Source organism: Danio rerio, chromosome 23 (genome assembly GCF_052040795.2).
Source record: "Danio rerio strain M-AB ecotype USA chromosome 23, GRCz13ab, whole genome shotgun sequence".
NCBI lineage: Eukaryota > Metazoa > Chordata > Actinopteri > Cypriniformes > Danionidae > Danio > Danio rerio.
This window is the reverse complement of record NC_141043.1, coordinates 7,906,371-7,926,708: the sequence shown is the minus strand read 5'-3', so window position 1 is coordinate 7,926,708 and position 20,338 is coordinate 7,906,371. Positions and strand designations below refer to the sequence as shown.

The window sequence follows — 20,338 nt, the reverse complement described above, 5'->3', positions numbered from 1 at the left end:
TAAACTGCACAGTCATTTTATTTTTTACATAAGATTGCAAAGATTTATTTCATTAGACACAGTTTGTGTATCTTCTAATGAATAGAAAGGAATAAAGTCATTTATTTATTTTTTCTGTTTAGAGTCTTTGATTGTCATTTATAATGGATTTACAAAGCATAAATAATTCTCACTTTAGATTAGGTCAGAAAAATGTATAAAGTTGACTTAATAAAGCATTTTTAATTATTAATAAGATATCTAAAAATTGATTATATTATAATAGTATGCAATAAAGTGTAAGCAACTATTCTACCAATTAAAAGTCAATAACCGCAATAAATAATACACAAGGTAAAATACATTAATAATAATAATATAAAAAAAGTCAAGGTTAACTTTTAAACTAAAAATGTAAGATTTTATTTTGATTGGGGGTTCGTTAAAGGATGCATGAAGTGCCAGCTTTAGAGTAAATATGCACTGCCCGGTCAAAAAAAAAAAAGGTTTAGGTTTTAGAAGTAAAGACAAGTCAGGGTGAACTAGTGTAAACTGTGCTGCTATGTAATCGTACGTTCACACCGAAAGCGGCGAGAGCGTCAAAGTAGCTGGAAGTCATTCATTTTCAATAAGAGCCGGCGGCGACAAGCGGCGAGGAGCAGAGTGGCGCGTCATCTCCAGCATGGGCGTTGAGGAGAGTTGAAATCAAGTCAACTTTATGGTAATAAGCAATGACGCGGTTCGGCGGCAAGCAAACAGAATGAAGACGTTCACCGCTTGATAGGAGTTCAGAGATCCATCCACAGAGTTTGTAATGTAGTCAAATGTTTACAAATACAAGCCCAGCCGCTTAAGCCTCTTTTCCACTGCACACGACAAATGACAAGCGAAAGACCGGAAGTCATTCATTTCCAATGGAGAGTAGTCCGGAAGGTACGTGGAGTTCCGATCATCTCCGTATGCGGAAAATTCAGATCCGAACTGAGATGCAGATCCGTTGAAATATTTGAACTCCTGCGACTAGACCGTATGCGACCAGACTAACGGATGTGAAGTATTCCAGTGTGGTCCAAGCAGGTCCGTGTGCGCGAGTTGAGAAATAGGCCTTTATTTGGTTATTTTTTTTATCAGAAAAAGTCTGTATAAAAAAAAAAATTCTGTTCATAAATGTAAGTAATAAAGTAATAAAAACATATATTTTTACGTTGTCTCCACATTCCCTCCAATATTTTTAGCGGTCTATAAGTTTCTAGTATTCATTCCTTCATTCAACCATGGTGAACGCAAAGAAAATAAAGACTCCTGCTTTTGCACTACTTTATTTCGCACACTGCCTGAGCAGCTTCTTTCCCATGGTGCATGACAGAACTGAAAATTCTGTGCGACTGCCACAAGGGGGTGCAATCCGACAGTCGTGTCCAAATGTCGTGTGCAGTGGAAAGGTCATTTCTGGGTAATGATATCAGAATTTACCGGTATTTTGGAATGGATGTATGAAGGGTCTTTTCCGGAAAAAATTCCGTAACGTCCTCGTCTGTGAGAACAGGGCTTTTTTGAATTTATTGGTAAAGTTATTCCAGAAATTTTCTGGATATTTACCTAGTGAAAGAGGCTAATGCAGAATTATTTGCGTTTCTGTCATATCTTTGCAAACAATTCTTTTAACTCTGATTCGGTGTGTAGCATTTCGGGGGAAAAAAAAACATTGGACAGCTGTATCCTGTGCTCATCTACCAGGATGAAATTGCAAAACGACAGGATGAAATTGTAACCCAAAAGGCTCCCATATTGTGAAGATGGTTCAGAGGAATCACTGTCACACATGATTTGACCACCACAAAGGCCTTAACCCTGCTAAAATAACTGTGGAATCTGTTTTTTTGAGTCTCCTGTTGTCAATGCAAGGTCTGGGGCAAAATTATTGCAAATCTTGGCCCAACAAAAACAAACATTTGAGCTAAAGGCAGTCCAGCTAAATACCAAACTGAGCGATTTTCATTTGGCTAGGCAGTGTATATTCCAGCAGTGCATATGCGTGTTAAATTAAACGGCAATCAATCTGACAATCCCGCTAAGCCATATTCGCAACACTGATTTAATGTCGACATATATCGTGCAGCCCTAGTTGGAGGAACTATTTCTCACCCTGACTTTGGTTTCTTGGAAAAGCCAGCAGCTGAGGCACTGAGGCCTGGACTAGAGCCCAGGCTGGCATGAAAACCAGAGGCGTCCACCTGGATTTCGTCCTCCTCCCTCAGAGCGTCCTCCAGAGCTGCAGCTACTTTAGGTGCGATCACTGGCCCCTCGTAGTCTTTTGTGGTCCGGGAGGGCAAATCCAGCTCCAGCAGCAAGATATTCTCAGCCTGGAAAACAGGAGGAGAATATTTAAAGATGAAAGTCTTAAAGCATTCTGGACACAGGTTATGGATGTTTAAAGTTGTTAATTGGGTTCTTTATAAGATTAGTTCACCCAAAAAAATGAATTATTTTATCAAAGGGAAAGTTCACCCAACATTGTCATAATATTCTTAATCTTCACTTGTTTTTTTTGTTTTTTTAACACAAAAGATAATATTTTTTTTAAATGCTGGAAACCTGTAACCATCTACTCCATAGTAGGAAATACAAAAACTGTGCAAGTCAATGATTACAGGTTTCCAGCATTTTTTTCTAAATAGAGAAAGTACTTGCAAGAGAGTGAATGGTGAGTAACGGCCTACTCACACTATGCCATCTGTACCGTGCCCAGGCCCGTTTCCCGGATCGTTTGAGAAGTGTGAGTGCGCTGAATCGGGCTCAAGCACGGTTCACTTGGCTGGGCCTGGCCCGGTTGGAAGAGGTGGGCCTGAGCGTGGTTCACTTAGGCTTTGGCGCGGTACACTTGTGTGTGAGTGCAAAACGCGCCAAAGCCCGAAACTGAAAGCGAGACGTGACTTATAAGGGACTGTTTGATATGGATTTATTAATCATTCTTACTGTTCAGTGAACGCAAACTGCCGTAGTTTATTAAAGACGCAAACCTCTCACTGCACGACAGCTGCGCATCTTCAGCAGACCTCCTCATTCCTGCAGCACGAGAGCTTTATGATTATGAGAGCCAAAAGTGGCGGATCTGTTCGGCGAAATATCTGACTGCGTGTCACCGCATCCCTAAGGACTGTTTGACGAAATATTTGACTGCATGTCACTGCATATCAAACGACTGACACGATATAACTAGAGAAATCTCCACTGTGCTGCTGAGTGAGAGTGCTTCTCACTGAACAGCACAGCAGCGATGACGTAAGCGTGCCGAGGCCCGATTGTGTGTGAGTGCGGGCCGTCGAGGGAGACGGGAGGGGGGACAAGCGTGCTTTGGCCCGGTTCGAGGCAACTGTACCTAGTGTGAGTACGGCCTAAAATGCCATTTTTGGATGAACTATTGCTTTATCCTCATGTTGTTCTGAGATCTTTGGAACACAAATTAAGATCCAAATAAACATGGCTTTGTTCACTTATGTCTTCTATTCCTCATTAATAAGGGTGCGCCTTTACTACAGGCAATATGTCGTATTGCTATTGGAGTCAACAGCGCAACACGCAAGCATTTTAGGCTTTATTCACATGATGCCAATGATGACGTGCAAAATTCAGATGGAGGGCAGAAAGTGATTCTTCTGAATAGTAATCGCTCTCAGAAGATCAAAATGTTTTTTGTTTTGAGTTGTTTACAATTGTTTAAATCTGCCAAAATAAGAAATGCCAAACAGCTTTTGTAGACTTACAGAGGTTTTTGCTCATAAAGATTTATTCAATACATCATAACAGGGCCGGAGTGTGAATCCTTTTTAGCCCTGGAGTTTTTAATATTGCACAATATTAAAATAGTTTGAGCTTGAATATCATTTTTTTATAAATCTAAAAGCCATTATAAGAGCAACAATGGATCATTTACCTCAGATTCATAAATAATATATTTAGAGCACACAGTCTAACACCCAGAACTAATGTAATGTAATGTGTATTTATATAGCACATTTAGTGTATTTATGTATATTTATATAGCACATAGAATGGGTAATTTGTAGACAAAGCAGTAGAAATTTCCTCGCATGACTGTCTCAGGGTCCTTTACACCCAGACTTTTGTTTCGGAACCTGTCTCGTTTGCCCAGTTAGGCCTGTTCGCTTGGCATATGTGAAACCACCAATCGCGATCGGAACTGCGCCAAAAACAATCGCTCCGAGATCGCCTGAATGAGGTGGTCTCGACTCGATTGAAACAAACTCTGGAGCGGATCGATTGCAGTGAGAAAGCAATATGATCCAAGCCCGGTTATATCCCAGTGTATTATGGATATGTAATAGGCATCCGGCTATATGAAGAGAGATTTATGAGTAGCGCTGGAGGTCATTCCAGACATCCCAAGTCTCTCGAAGGTTTCGTGAGTCTTCCGCAAATGCACAAAGACTCTCGAATGCACGCAAACAAGTGATAACCTTGCGGGACTCTGCAATATAAACCGTGAAACTGACCAATGTGAGGAGAGTTTACTGACACTTGACTTGTTTTAGCTAAAGAAGCAACACTGTAACAATTTAAATCCCTGTTTCGGAACAACTGAATCGATTCACGGGTGTGAAAGCACACTAACACCCTAAAATGGTAGTTTTGTAGACAAAGCTCTAGAAATTTCCTCGCATGATTATTGGTTACCAGCTACAGCCTGATGACTGCATTTCACATAAGTGACTGCCAGTTGGTATGTGAAAAAAAAGAATAAAAAATAAAACTAAAAATACTAAGGCACTAAAAGTAGCCTACAATAACACAAGGAAAATGTGTGAAACAATGTGATTAAAAAAACATGATGTGGTACAGAAAAACCAATAAATTCTTGATAAATGAAAACTACACTTTAGACTTGGATTAAAAAAATAAATAAATTCCCTGAATGCTTTTTAGGTGCCTTTTAAAATTCAATTACTCGTGAAAATGTGCCTTAAAATGAATAAAAAATGGATAGTTTGGGTTCTTGATTCTAATTGGCTGAATTATTGGAATATGTTGTAATTTTACTCAACAAAGACACACTGTGGCAGTTACTCAGCAACCATTTCCATACTGGTACTGAGCCAAATAAACTATTTATAGTTATAAAAGTGTTTAATAAATGCAAAACAGTGTATTAATGCAATACAGTGAAATTATAACAAGTGTGTTAAGGCACAAACACCAATTAGCTGTTATAAATTTACTGTAAACCCTGACTTCATTCGGCTTATTCCATTATTGTATATAACAATATCATATTACCTTTCAGAAAATCAATAAAACCTCACTAAAATAAACAAAAGTGAATAAGCAAGGACATGTCATGCATTTGATTCTCCTAAGCTCATCTGTGTCGCTGTGAAGAGTGGGGGTGTATTGTTACTGAAGCCTTTGTGTTGTGCCATGTGGAGGATTATGGCAACAGTGTCAGCATACCTTGTATCTGACATCAGGCCGCATCAACATGGCCATACGGGCATGCTGACTCAGAGGCCGTCTGTAGCCCACTGCAGAAACAGGCCTTTTCATCATCTGATGATCACTGCTGAAAATAATACAGAGAAAGAAGCATTAAAATGAAAACAGGAAGGATGCTGATGGCCTCAGTTTGTAAATAAGTTTTACATTTCTAAAATAAGCCGACATACTTTTGTATACGGGTGATGGGGGTCATTTTCCAGAGATCGTCTTCTTCATCAAATGTGGCTCTTGTTACAATCTTGTTCTTCTCCTCCATTGGGATGAAGTTCTCTATGATTAAGTGTCTGGTAGATACAATGCAAATGTTTTCATGTCAGTAGTGGCAATGTTTGTTTTTCATTTTTATGTCAATTTACTTTAAAGTTAGATCACTATTCCATGATTAAAATCTATTTAAGTATATATTGTTCGAATTGGAGTATTAAAACTAAGACTTTAGTTAGGAAATGAGGTAAATTCTTAGAAAACAAAACAAAAAAGCCTAGAAGTGCTGTCACACTTGGGTTGATTTCCTGGTCTAAACCCAAGTTCACTTGTCTTCCCCTTGCCACGTGTTCACACCGTCGTTTTTTGCTTCTGAACCTTGGTACGCTTGAGTCATCAAGCTGCTGTTGTGTGTACAGCTGTTGCTAGGTTACGGCCAAGAAAGCAAAGGTGCCAAAATGGAAAGATGTATGCACATCATGACTTGTGCCTATCTGCTACAAAAATATTAATAATGATGATTATTAAAAATATTAATAATTAATAATATTAATAATATCAAGACATTGTTCACACTAGCTAAATGTACCGAATTCTGACGTCAAACGAACCTGCATGCAGACCAAAAGTTATAGTGTGAAAGCACCCTGATGGCCTGTTTCCACTGAATGGTGCGTTACAGTCGATACGGGTGGGTACGGGTCACCTTTATCAGGCTTGCATTTCCACTGCCAAAAGGGTACTAATGTTACCCTTTTTACGGGTGTTGTGTATAACAAACTTTCAGTCGATGTCATTCTCACTCGAGGAAATGTCAACAGTAAATCTGTACAGGTCTTTGACATATCATATGAGGAGCACTTCTCACAAACCAGATGCTTTATACACATAAATACTTGTGTATAAATGTTCATTACTAACCTTTATATGAACATGATTTGATTATAACTGCAGATCAATAATAACCTAATAAACAGCCTACTGAAAAATCTGCAATTATTTAAAATGAAATAAATAAATGCAACATATATGAACACACACACAGCCCCTTACAGTCTCCGATTTGTTACCAAATACAGAAAAACTACACACAGCATACATTTAGTCCTTTTTTGGGTTCAAAAACAACATATAGCCCAGCCAGAGCAAACCTCTCAACTGTGTGCTGATTCTTCACCAGCACATATAAGCTCTGCTAGAGAGTAATTCCGTCATTCCCAGTTTATAATAGTCCAAAAGGCGATGATAATAGTTAAACATGGCAGTTTGTTCATGTTTTAGGTTGCTGAAAGAATCATTTGCTCCTTTGTTTTTCCGACTTCTTCTTCGTTTTTTTGCGCATCACTCTCGTTTATCCGTTTTTGAAAGGATCTCAGAAGCACTTCAATAATCATGCACATTTTATTATCATCAACTCAAAAAGTTCGTTATTTCAAATATACACGAGCGGCGAGCGATCGCAAGCTCTGCAGAGAAAGTGAACCCACTGGCGCTTTAGACGACCTCGTACACAACAACACACACAGGTTCTGCTCTTCTTGGCTTTATGGCTGTTCATCAAGATGACGACAAGGTTTTGTTTAAACTCGGGTCGACCATGGCTCATTATTATACGTATAAATTGTTACTTTGTAATGTCTTGGCTGTGTATTTAATAATGGTGCTTCCATTGTTTTCATTCTCCTGTCTTGTGCATGAGCTAGTGACGTCTCTCTGTAAACAAATAGTGCTCCGCTGCGTGTCTCACTCTGCCTTTTGGTACCCTTTTGTTGTGCTAGGTGGTATGGTACGATTTGCTTTCTGGTACCTTTTAAAGGTGAAAACGGCCATTAAAGCGGACCGAACCGTACCGTACCACTCAGTGGAAACAGGCCATAAAAGAACTACATTTGAAATGACTTTTTAAGACTCAATGATGCAACTTTTTGGTGTATCATGTTCTTTACTATCTTTTATATTTCTAACTTTATAATTATCATTTAGAACATAAATTAATAACTTTTATATATTTATTTCTGGGGTTTTTATTTTGCTCTAATTAGAAAGGGATTTGTGCACCTTGAGTGTTGTGGGCTATATAAATAGAAGTCTATTCACTGATTCCACAAATATTAATGTGGAATACTAAAGGCTATATAAATAGTGAAAATATTAATAGTGAATAGTGAATAATATTATATTAATAATATTAATGTTAATATAAATAGTGAATTAATATTAATGTGAAATACTATAAGGGCTATATAAATAGAAGTCTATTTATTGAAATACTAAAGGCTATATAAATAGTGAAAATATTAATAGTGAATGGTGAATAATAATATATTAATAATATTAATGTTAATATAAATATTGAATTAATATTAATGTGAAATACTATAAGGGCTATATAAATAGTGAAAATATTAATAGTGAATAGTGAATAATATTATATTAATAATATTAATGTTAATATAAATAGTGAATTAATATTAATGTGAAATACTATAAGGGCTATATAAATAGAAGTCTATTTACTGAAATACTAAAGGCTATATAAATAGTGAAAATATTAATAGTGAATGGTGAATAATATTATATTAATAATATCTATATTATTATAAACAGTGAATTAATATTAATGTGAAATACTATAAGGGCTATATAAATAGAAGTCTATTCACTGATTCCACAAAATACTAATGTGAAATACTAAACTATTTATGATAAAACACTGGGATTGTGTCATTTAAAAATCAATATAAAGAAGTTTTAAAATGGCACCTTTTTGTTCGTTTGTTCTGTTTATTTTATGGTATTTTTATTGTTTAATTGGAAATGTCATCAGTAGTTTGCAGAATAAACAAAATATTATGTTACATAAAATAATTTCAAAATATGCATGAAAATTGGCATGTGTTTCTGTGAAGGTTGGGATTAGGGGAAGTTAGGCCAGAGACAGTAACTTTAACCTGATATAAAAAACAATGAAGGTCCACGTAATGTCCTCACTAAGAATGTGTGTGTATATTGCATATTTTTTGAAAATGAAGTTGTTCTTATAAATTGTATACAAGTTGTATAAACCCACATGTAACTAACACAATCTTGGCAGAGAGAGAATTGTAGACAAAACAACTTGTAGCAAAAAATGTATCTTTCCTTATCTTGAACATTAACCCAAATTTCATTCTGCCAACTGCACTCAAAAGCAGCCTGCCAGATACATCTTCCTCTTAATAGATACTCTCCCTCTCCGGCCACCCACAGTGTTCTCAGCCTGTATGTGTATTAAACTCTTGACATCTGTAATGTAGTAGAGCTGAGTCCAGATTTCCAAGCAGTTTGTCTCATCAGCGAGACTCAATTAGGTCAAAACGTTTTAGATGTTACTTTTTAAAATTCAGCTTCCACATTGAAACACTGACCACTGAAACTAAATAAAAGTGAATATCCATTGTACATAATGTAAAATATTGCTATAATGCTAATAATAAGAGTTTTATGGGTTCACATACTTGAGTTTAAGTTCTCTGGTCAGTTCATTCTGAGTCTGTTCCAGTTCCTGTCTGTATTTCACGTGTTCATCCTGGGCATCCTGAATCTCTGACTTTACAGACTGAAGCTTGGAAAAGAGCTGTAGGAAAGGCACAAAAACAAACAGGACATGATAAAATGAGGCTCTTCATAGGAATAGGCAAGGCATTCGCTTTGTAAACTCCAGCTAAATGAGGTCAAATTCATTCACGTATGGATGAATTTTAACAAGGAGGTTGGAGATCTGCCATGAGAGCTGTCCTACTATCAATGACTCCAGAGAATACAGCTAGACCCTAATAATACATCTGATCACATACAGAAGCGGTTTTCATAATGTCATTTTACTAGGGATGGGAAGATTAACCGATATGTATCGATACGTGGTCATGCGCGTGCACGATGCGAGTGCATCGGTTGAGCAGCAGAGGATGAATGAAATTTTGGAAGCAAATCGAGATACATCGTTTTTTGCGAGATGCATCGATTTTTCCGAGATACAGCTTATATTTTTAATATAGAATGTATTTTTTATTTATTAACAAGTGTTGTCAACCTGTTTTTGGCGCATAATTTAATCGACCTACATAAAGTATGCCTTAGCAACGGATTTGCGGATGTGCACACACTACAACTCGGTGTATCAGGTGTGCGGATGAAGCTAGTGGAGCGCCCTCAGAAAGTGCAAGAAGCAAAACAAACATTTTATTCCCCACTGAGTTTTAAATCTAAAGTATGGCAAGCAACATTATGGATTTAAGGATGGACGACATGACAGGACAGATGCAATTTGCAAAATGTGCCGCGCATCTGTAAAATACGCGGGCAGTACGACTAATCTGAAATCTCACTTGAAGCAGCGCCACGGTGTTGTTGTGAAAGCATCTTCCAGTGTTTCTGCATCCCCGGCTTTCGCACTGCTTCAACCAGCTCCAAAAGTGGTGAGAAAAGCATTGCAAGTTTTTTTTTTCCGTGCGCAACAGTTCTGCTTGCTCTACGCCAATAACGAATGCTATTGCATTGTTCATCTGCAAAGATATTCAGCCTAGTGTCACGGAGAACGAAAGTTTTAAACACCTCCTCCTGTTAATTTTTATTTAATTATAATAATAATAATATTAACAATAATAATGATAAAAATAATTGGGTGTCACGGTGGCACAGTGGGTAGTTTGACCACCTCACAGCAAGAAGATTGCTGGTTTGTTATATTTTTATTAGCCTGTTGTTTACAGTGACAGTGATGTTTCAAAGCAGCATAACACTGCTAGTTCACAACCTTAAGTTTTGAATAATCAGTGGCACAATATCTTTGTAAAACTTGTTTTCATAGTTGAAAAGTTAAATCACAATTCTTGTTGTGCAATGCTAAATTTATTTATGTTGAAAGAGTGCAAATATATACATATTTTTTTAATATATATTGCACTTATACATTCTGTTTATCTTGAAAATACTTAAATAATATGTGCTATATGTTCTAAAATGGCCCTCTACTGTAAACTGACACTCTGGCTCTGAGAGAAGAGCCAGTTTGTAAAAAAAAGTCTTGGTTTTGCTTGGTTTATAAATAATCAAACTCATTCAATGGCACAGCATCCTCTTTCACATCATCTCATAAACTTGATCTAATTAGTTAGTGCTGAAATATCGCATCGTATCGTGATATGGGTGTGAATCGTATCGTGTTGCATCGCAATATGTCACAAATGTATCGCTAATATATCGGATCGTATTCTTTGTATCGAGATGCGTATCGGATCGGCATTATAGCTTAGATGCCCAACCCTACATTTTACCAAGATATAATAAGACAGATCATATACAGGGGCCTTGTGATTTGTACGATGCATAAAACATGAACAGAATCATAGAAGCCAGTCACAGCTTGGAATCTGGCAAAACGTGGATAACCATTTATAAGGCTGGATTAAAGCTGCACAATTAATCGTTAAAAGATCACGATCTCGATTCGACCATTCTAATGATCTTAATCCAGTATTTCTACGATTCTGCCAATCATATTTTCAAGTTCAGGAGAGAAGAAAAGGCGGCTACACGAGTCTGTTTATTGTTTCACTTACGTTGCTCAGTGACACTGACACCTCTAAATAATGTTGAATGAGTCACATAATGTATTTATAAGGTATAATTCACCTAAAAATGTAATTTTTGTCTTAATATAATGATGTTTTCGCGGCCGGGAAATCACACGTGACGTGAGCTGCTGGCTGTGAGCTGTTATCACAGAGAGGGCGCGTGCGCGCTCTACTTAATGATAGACGCGCGCGCGTCTACTTTAGTGAACAGAACCTGCATATGTTGCGAGTAACGGGTAATACAGTTGTAAGTAATATTCTGTTTGTGGCACAGAGTGATCGTTTGGGAGCCGCGCGAAGTATGAACAGCACTTAGCAGTCAAAATGAAACCGAAAGTGTGCACTTCATTTAAATGATCATGTCGCATTTTAGAGTTATGATTACGAAAAGCATTTGATGTTTTTTTTTCATAGCGAACACACAGTTGTGCATGAAAATAAATGTTTACAATGTCAGTATAACTACTCTAGCCTATATATTGTTGTTGAATATAATCTGATAATGGCAAATATCTGATTTTTATGTGAGATTGCAAGCATATATCTCGAACATAATAATTCAACATCAGAATTATTATAAGTAGAATAGAATTATTTATAAAAACCAGTAGACCTACACATAATATTATAATCGATGATGTGCCATTTGTTTGTTTTTACCATACCTTTATTTTACATATACAGAATCGTGAGAAAATAGTGATCTTTACTTTAAGCAAAAAAAAAAAATCGCGATTCTCATTTTAGCCAGAATCCTGCAGCTCTAGGCTGGATATGTGATAAAATCTCAATGTGTACTAGTAATTCTCCCATAATTTGCAGTTTACTTATTCTCAGCAAACCCAAGATGTACAGGTACGTGGGTTTTAGAACAGAAGAGTTTTAAAAGAACAGCTGGTGGAACAGAAGATGTTTTTTTCAGTAAATTGTGGTCTTTTAGTTTTTCATAAAATGCTATTTAACGCCTGCTGACACAGAGTCAGTAAAAAAAACTTTGCTGATATGTTTTATGAAATTAAATTATTGATTTGTAAAAGAAGCTAAAAAGTTTTTACAATATTACCACCTTTATTCTACAACCTTGGTAAATGAGTTCATCCCAATGTGAAGCATGAGCTTTTCTTATAGTCTTGTTTAAGATAATATTCAGTTTCATGCCAGCAGCTAGCTCTCTGCAACTCTTACATGGTTGCCCACTGAAGCCAAGCAGGGCTGCGCCTGTTCAGTACCTGGATGGTAGACCACATGGGAAAGCTAGGTTGCTGCCAGAAGTGGTGTTAGTGAGGCCAGCCGGGAGCGCCCAACCTGCGGTCTGTGTGGGTCCTAATGCCCCAGTATAGTTACCGGGACTCTGTACTGCTCAGTGAGTGCCGTCTTTCGGATGAGACATTAAACCGGAGTCCTGCCTTTATGTGGTCGTAAATAATCCCAGGATGTCCTTTGAAAAAGAGTAGGGGTTTAACCCTGGCATCCTGGCCAAATTTGCCCACTGGCCTCTGCCCATCATGGCCTCCTAACCCTCCCCATATCATAATTGGCTTCATCACTCTGTCTCCTCTCCACTAATCAGCTGGTGTGTGGTGTGCGGTCTGGTGCAATATGGCTGCCGTTGCGTCATCCAGGTGGATGCTGCACACTGGTGGTGGATAAGGAGATCCCCCCCCCCCCCCCTATATAAAAAGCTATATAAATGTAAGGAATTATTATTATCATTATTATCTTGAATATGTTCTTTCAGACCAATAGTTTCGATTGTACTAGATGTACTAAATGTATCCAATAGGAACAAGTGTAATATTTTTCTGTATGTTTTTTTTTTTTCAAAATGTTAGTAAACCTTGACATTTTATGAATCACCAAGTAGAGCTCTGTGCGGGACTGATTATTTAGTTATTTAGGATTATTGATTATTTATTTAGGATACACGCCAAAACAATTGGTCCGAGATTGCCTGAATAAGGTGGTCTCGACTCGATTGAAACCAACTCTGAAGCGGATCGATTGTAGTGAGAAAGCAATACGATCCAAACCAGGCTATATCATAGTGTATTATGGATATGCAATAGGCACACTGTATATGGCTATATGAAAAAAAAAATTATGAGTATGGTGGGATGTCATCATTCCTACCGGTAAATGTGCGTTTCATGTCAAATACGAAAGTGAAAGCATGCTGAACTATTAACAAGCCGTTTATTCATTAGGGAAATTGACCAAACTGCAGTCTTGGTTTATCTGTTATTTCTCTTCATAATGTAAAGCCTGTAATGCATAATTCTAGCCAACAGCTATGAATGTGAAAGTCTATATTCCTCTGATTTATATCTTGTGACTATGTCTTTGGGTGTCACCATTTAAAATTAAAGCACAGCTTTTCACTTCACTTGCTCATCTTCATAAATAAAAATTAAGACGCGTGACAGCTGAGCGGGACTCTGAAAAATAAAGCGTGGGAATCTGACCAATGTGAGGAGAGTTTACTCACACGTGACTTGTTTTAGCTATTTTGGTCCATTTAGAAATTTTGCTGTGTAAAAGTGAACCGCACCAAGAACAAAGTGCAACATTTTAACTATTTTAATCCCTGTTTCGGAACAAAACAATTGATCTACAGGTGTAAAAGCACTCTTAAATTAGGTTTTACAGATAGAGAAAGATAACAGATAAAAGTGAAGGTTGTGCAAGAATTGTAGGCTTAATGTCAGTTTTGTTTGCCCCTTTGTAATGAGACATGAGGGCCGCCTTAAACCTGAGTTTAAAGTCTAGTGACTGTTCAAGGGTAAAACTTTAAGGTAATATCACACCGCGCAATGGGTAATTTTATTTTTCCATGAAAAAGAAAATCAGACTTGCCTGATGTGGGGTTTTTAACAGTAAACTGACAGTTTTCTAATGCAAGATGAAGAACAGCAAATCTTCAATTTGCCAATGATAATGACAGATATTTGACAGCTTCTAGGTGAACTAATGGTGTAACATCTAAAAACAAGTGAAATACCACATTTACAAGTTTGAGATTTTCCAATTACATTGCACAGCCTTAAAATGAGCCCCAATTTTGTATATAAACCTCAATATTCAACAATAAAATGAATGCATAAAACTTTTTACAATGTCCTGCTGTACCTTTTTCAGTTTCTTGGTCTTGATGTCAACTTCCTGCTGCAGTGAACTGTATGTCTCTTTTAGCTCCAGTGTCTCCTCGTCACGACACTCCATCTCTTGCTTCATCTCCCTTTCCCGCCTTTTCTGCTCACACACACACACACACACACACACACACACACACGCACACACACACACTATAAATATTACAAACATCTCTGCCTTTAGTATGCCCATGAAACTTCTCATATATAGTTAATACCATTTCAAGAAGGAAATTTCCACACATATCTGTCCAATCAACATTAAGCTATAAAGGAATTTGTTAAAGACAAGGCTAATACTTGCATTAGTACATAAATCCAGCTCACAACTAAACATAAAGGATAAACGAGGAATGTTTAGATCAACATTTTTTGTCTGAAATGAAACCAATTGACTATTCTCCTTTAAAACAACCTTAAGGTCTGAAACTCAGTCCAGCTCAATCTATAAAGTCTGTTTTGGCAACGTCACCTGTTCTGCGATCTCCTGTCTCTTCAGCTCCAGAACCTTCTGCTGCTCATTGGTGTGGTCCACTATGTTCTTTCCTCCTACCAGCAGCTTGCTCTCCATGGCCTGAGAGTAATGATAGGGTTTTAGACAACATATGTTTTTACCCTGATAAACATAGCTAATGTTAGATATAAACCAAGCAAAGGTAACGACTACTATTAAATTTTAAAAATAGTTCAAATGAAGACAACTAATGAATAGAAAGAGAAAGGCAATTATAAACTATATGGGCTGGTTCTTTTAATGAATCACAAACTTAAAAATAATGATGTTTTTTTTTTCGGCTTGACTGGTCGAGCCAGTCTTGACAACAGTTAAACTCAAAATTTATCCATAAAAAATGTGGAATTTAAACCTTTATTGCCATTCACAACGGCAAAATTCAGATTTTAAATGTATCAGTTTAAGATTTATTTAAATAACAATATTTTTTTATATTTAATATAGAAATTTCACACAATATCTTTGGTAGAAATATCTTGTTTTCTACCAAAATAGAAAGAATTTTGTATTTATTTTACTTTTACTTAATTCAAAATCATATGAGGGTTTACACAAAAACATTAAACAACATTTAAATAATATTTTAGAATAGTTTTTGATTAATTATTTGAAGATTCTGCTATCTGCTTTTAAAATGCATACAGTTGAATCAGAATTAATAGCTCCCCTCAATTATTAGCCCCCCTGTTTGTTTTGTTTCCCAATTTTTTCAACACATTTCTAAACATAATAGTTTTAATAATTCATCTATGATGATGATTTATTGTATCTTTTCCATGATGACAGTAAATAAATATTTTACTAGATCTTTTTCAAAACACTTCTAAACAGAATAAAGTGACATTTAAAGGCTTAACTAGGCTAAATAGGTTTACTAGGCAGGTTAGGGTACTTAGGCAAGTTATTGTATAACGATGGTTTGTTCTGTAGACTATCAGAAAAATACTTAGCTTAAAGAGGCTAATAAAATTGTCCTTTAAATGGAGTTTAAAAATTATTAACTGCTTTTACTGCTAAAATAAAACAAATAAGGCTTTCTCCAGAAGAAAAAACATTATCAGACATACTGTGTGAATTTCCTTGCTCTGTTAAACATCATTTGGGAAATTTAAAAAAATTCAAAGGGGGAGCTAATAATTCTGACTTCAACTGTATATCTGTTGGTAAAGATATTATTATAATATAGTAAATATAAAACTAATAATATTTAATTTAATGTTTTGGTGGCATTTCTAACTGTTAATTAGGGATGTCCAGATCTGATTTTGTGGGCCCGATCACGAAGTTTCAGACTTGTTTGGAATCGGACATTACTATCTGATCAGGACCCAAATATATGTATATTATATATATTCTCATAACTTGTTTAACACATGTATAGTTATGCTGCGGCACAGAGTTAGACATCTTTCTTGACTTCACACAGAAACAGCAAGTGCAGCATGACATCACTTTGTTGCAGAGACGCTATTGGTTTAATGCCTGCAAAATAGAAAACGAAAGCAGCTTGTATGTATGTATGTATGTGGTCTGGAGGTATTATTGTATATAAGTTGATGATGACAACATTTCCTTAGAAAACTGTGAGATATGCAAACTTAGCATTTCCTGCTGGTATCTTAAGTTGAGGTGCTGTTTGGTTTTATATTTACTGTTGCACTAAATTCCAAAAGTGAAGAATTTATATTATTTATTACTTGATTGTTTAAGCTACCTCACAGAAGTGCTCTGTTTGTAAACAGAGTTGTTGAATGTACATCCTGAATCTGTTTCTTTGCTCTTCTTTATTCTTTTTATGTATTATAGAAGTATCAGATTGGGTTTCGGTATCGATAGATTCTCAAAATTAAAAAAAATCTAATTGGGACATCCCTATTGTAAATCCAGAAATTTTTCTTAACACCTTACAGACTCCATTATGTATTTGTATTTCATTCAAAGCTTGAAATTTCTAACCTTAACTTTGGCTGTCAGCATCTCTGATGCCTCTTTCTCTTTGTGCAGGTCAGTCATCTTCCTCTCCTTCTCCTTCAGCAGCCGCTGTTTCTCCTCTGCCACCAGGCTGTGGTCCTCCATGATGGCTCTCCTCTCCTTCTCCAGCTTCTCCTGTTGCTCATGCCAATAATCTGCAATGTTCTTATCTGCATCCACTCCTTCCTCTTCGTCTTCATCATCATCATCATCATCCTCTTCATCCTCCCCATCCTCAAACTCCTCTCCTCCTTCTCCAACCCTTCTTCTCCTCCTTCTCCTCCTCTTCCTTCCAGACCTTTTTTCCAACTGTTCTTTCAAGCGGGCAATCTCCTCCTGAAACTCCCGGAGAAGGGCATCCTTTGGGTCTTCATTGACACGGGGTTTGTTCTTGATGTTTTTGGCGCGGTTTGCATAGCGTAGCGTGGTTAGAGTCTCCTCTACATTGTAGGAAGCTGGTCCGATGTTGGCCACCATAACCGTTCGGGCGTTTCCACCCAAGGAGTCTTGAAGAAGTCTTGTAAGCTTAGAGTCACGGTACGGGATATGGGTGCTTCTTCCATCCACCAATGCTGAGATGACGTTTCCCAAAGCTGACAAGGAGAGATTGATTTTAGTGGCTTCCTTTAAGCGTTCACCTTGAGCACCGGTTTTGGTCTGTCTTTCACTTCCTGCCAGGTCAACAAGGTTAAGCTTTCCAACTCGAATATGGTTCTCTCCATCAGGACCCAACTCACTGCACTCAATGGTGATGACGAAGATGGCATGAGAGCGAGAACTGTGTTCATTCATGTTTGTTGCACCAACTGAGCGGTTCTGGTTCCCCACATTCATCACATGCTCAATCTCACGAACACTTTTAGTGACAAACGAAGACAGGTCTTTAACATAGACGCCCGTGTCTGGTCGCTCTTTGAGTTCTAAACGACGTGCTTGGTCCTTTGACAAAAGGTCTCTGATCTCCTCCTGATAAATCTCCAAATATGAAGCCCTGACCAAGTACTGCTGGTTCTGAGAGCGGGAGATGTGTGTGAAAATGTGTTCAAATGAGTTTGGGATCACACCCCTTCTTTCCGGGTCGTTTCGTACCCCTTCCATTGTGTAAGTCTTTCCAGTGCCAGTCTGGCCATATGCAAAGATGGTCCCATTGAAGCCAAACAGTACAGAGTCCACTAACGGGCGGAAAGTCTCGTCGTAGAGCTCCATCTGCTTTGAATTCCAGTCATAGACAGAATCAAAAGTGAACACTTTTGGGTGCTCATGGGAAGATGCACCTCGAGGGTTGCACACTGCCACTTGCCCTAACTTCACATCCACAGATACCACTCTATTAAAGTTAGCGACTCGCTCTTTCTCATTCATGGGGCGACAACGCACCACAACCTTAACAGATTCAGAGCTCTTGCTTTTAGACATTTTGACAGCTTCTGTAGAGCTTTGGTTGGCCTGCTGGATTCTCCGAATGAGCTCGTGTTTATTTCACAGTGATGGTGCCAGCATCAGAGCCTGCAACACATGATGCAACTTCATGAAATGACATTAACATGTCCAAAACCAAGAGATAAACATGAGCTAACGTATGTTATGGTCACAGCAGACAAACATAGGAAATATTTATTTTCCTAAATTGGCAAGCGGAATAAAGCCAAATCATTTGAATTTTAAGAATGATATGACACAAGAAGAATTAGAAAAAGAATAAAAAAAAGTTATAAAATAAGTCAAACTGATGAGGTATGAAGTAGGGCTGCACAAATAATCGAAAATAGATCACGATCTCAATTCGACCCTACATACGATCCTAATTCAGCTTTTTCTATGATTCAACCAATTATATTTTCAAGGTCAGAAGAGAAGAAAAGGCAGCCCCACAAGTCTTCACAGCAACATAGACACCTTCAAATGGCGGTAAAAGTGTCACATGCTGCATTTATAAGGTATAATTCACCCAAAATGTCATTTCTGTCTTCATGCAATGATGTATTCACATGGCCAGTCGCGAGATCACACGTGAGCTGACGCACTGTCTGTTTACTGTATGCAAATGACGCCTACTTCAGTAAACATAACCTGCATATGCTGTGATTAACAGGTAATGAAGTTGTAAATAACGTTCAATTTGTTACACAGAGCAATCCTTTGAGAGCCGTGAGGGAGGTTTGATTTGCATGTATGTAGGCTAAGCATATTAACTTTTTTTTTTACAGAATCGGGAGAAAGAATCATCATCTTGATTTTAAGCAAAAAAAAATTGATTCACATCTTGATTCACATTTTTGCCAGAATCGTGCAGCCCTAGTATGAGGTTAGAATTATGACGTTATATAAAAATATGAGACTTAAATGTTGAAATATATGAAATGAGGACATTGAAAAGTTGCAAAAAAGAAAACAAAACAAGCAATAAAATTATGTTATGAAAAAATTACTTTAAATAAAGTTCAAAATAACTTTGAATTGTGGAATTTTTAAGTATGAAAACGTTTTATAAATATTTTTCATTGAAATATTCACAGCTTAAATAAACAGATATGTTAAATTTCAGGACCTAAAAATACAAACCCTGGAATTCAAGTCATTAAAATGCAAGAACTTGTTAATACGGTGTATTACTTTTTTCAGTTTGTGCTATTCAACAAGCTTTTTAATTCAAGACTTTTGGCATTGATTTTGTTCCATAGAAACATAGCTAATGTGAACTTATAACAAGACATGTTTGGATATGAACTTCTGAATGCATATTTATGCAAAGACCTGTAGAGATTTCTCTGCATGAAAGACTCGTGGATGGGAAATTATCCTGCTGCTGCTTTTCCAAGGCAAGAAATTAAATATGAAAGAAATGTGGACGTTGTGTCGAGATGATTGAGGGGGATGATGTAACTGAGCAATATCTTTTAACAAGTAGTATGTCTCAAAGCTTGCAAACTCTTCTGTTACACACTCAAAAGTATATGCTTTTCCTTTACAAAAAGTGCATACTTTCAGGGCGTAGTATATGTCTGTGAATTGCAACAGTATCTGGATGCAGCCTTTATGATGCAAGCTGAGATTGCATCACTCAGCGATGCAATGTCAGACACAATGCACCCAATGGAGTGAGTGACGTCACTGTGACGGGTAGGGTTAGGTGAGCCCATTCAAAAGCATTGGATGCAGCTCAGATTGCACTGCACCAGTTCTGCATCCAGACCCCTCTTGTAAATTGGGACGCAGAAGACACTGTGATTGAGTGTGGACTCATGAGAGTTGCATCCTATATAACTTCATTCTGCAGTACTCTTGCAGGAATCATGTTCATGGATGAGTTAAAGTATTAAAAACGTATTATCATGAAACGGAGTAGGACTGAGAGCCACTGAAGCGAAACAAGAACACTGAAGCAGTTGCTG

General features: G+C 37.2%; 1 protein-coding gene across 4 annotated transcripts in view; it reads right to left on the bottom strand.

Moving 5' to 3' along the window:
* The window catches only part of kif3b (kinesin family member 3B), a 28,391-nt gene that overhangs the window by 5,690 nt on the left and 2,363 nt on the right, over window positions 1-20,338 (bottom strand). For 2 of the 4 annotated variants that reach the window (XM_087304877.1, NM_001100145.1), the window contains 7 exon segments: window positions 16,932-18,452; window positions 14,934-15,035; window positions 14,439-14,561; window positions 9,195-9,313; window positions 5,661-5,777; window positions 5,449-5,557; window positions 2,125-2,342 (listed from right to left, as the gene is read on the bottom strand). In XM_087304877.1, coding sequence (XP_087161003.1) covers window positions 2,125-2,342; window positions 5,449-5,557; window positions 5,661-5,777; window positions 9,195-9,313; window positions 14,439-14,561; window positions 14,934-15,035; window positions 16,932-18,362 — 2,219 coding nt within the window. In that variant the 5' untranslated portion in view covers window positions 18,363-18,452. 4 annotated transcript variants of the gene reach the window in all.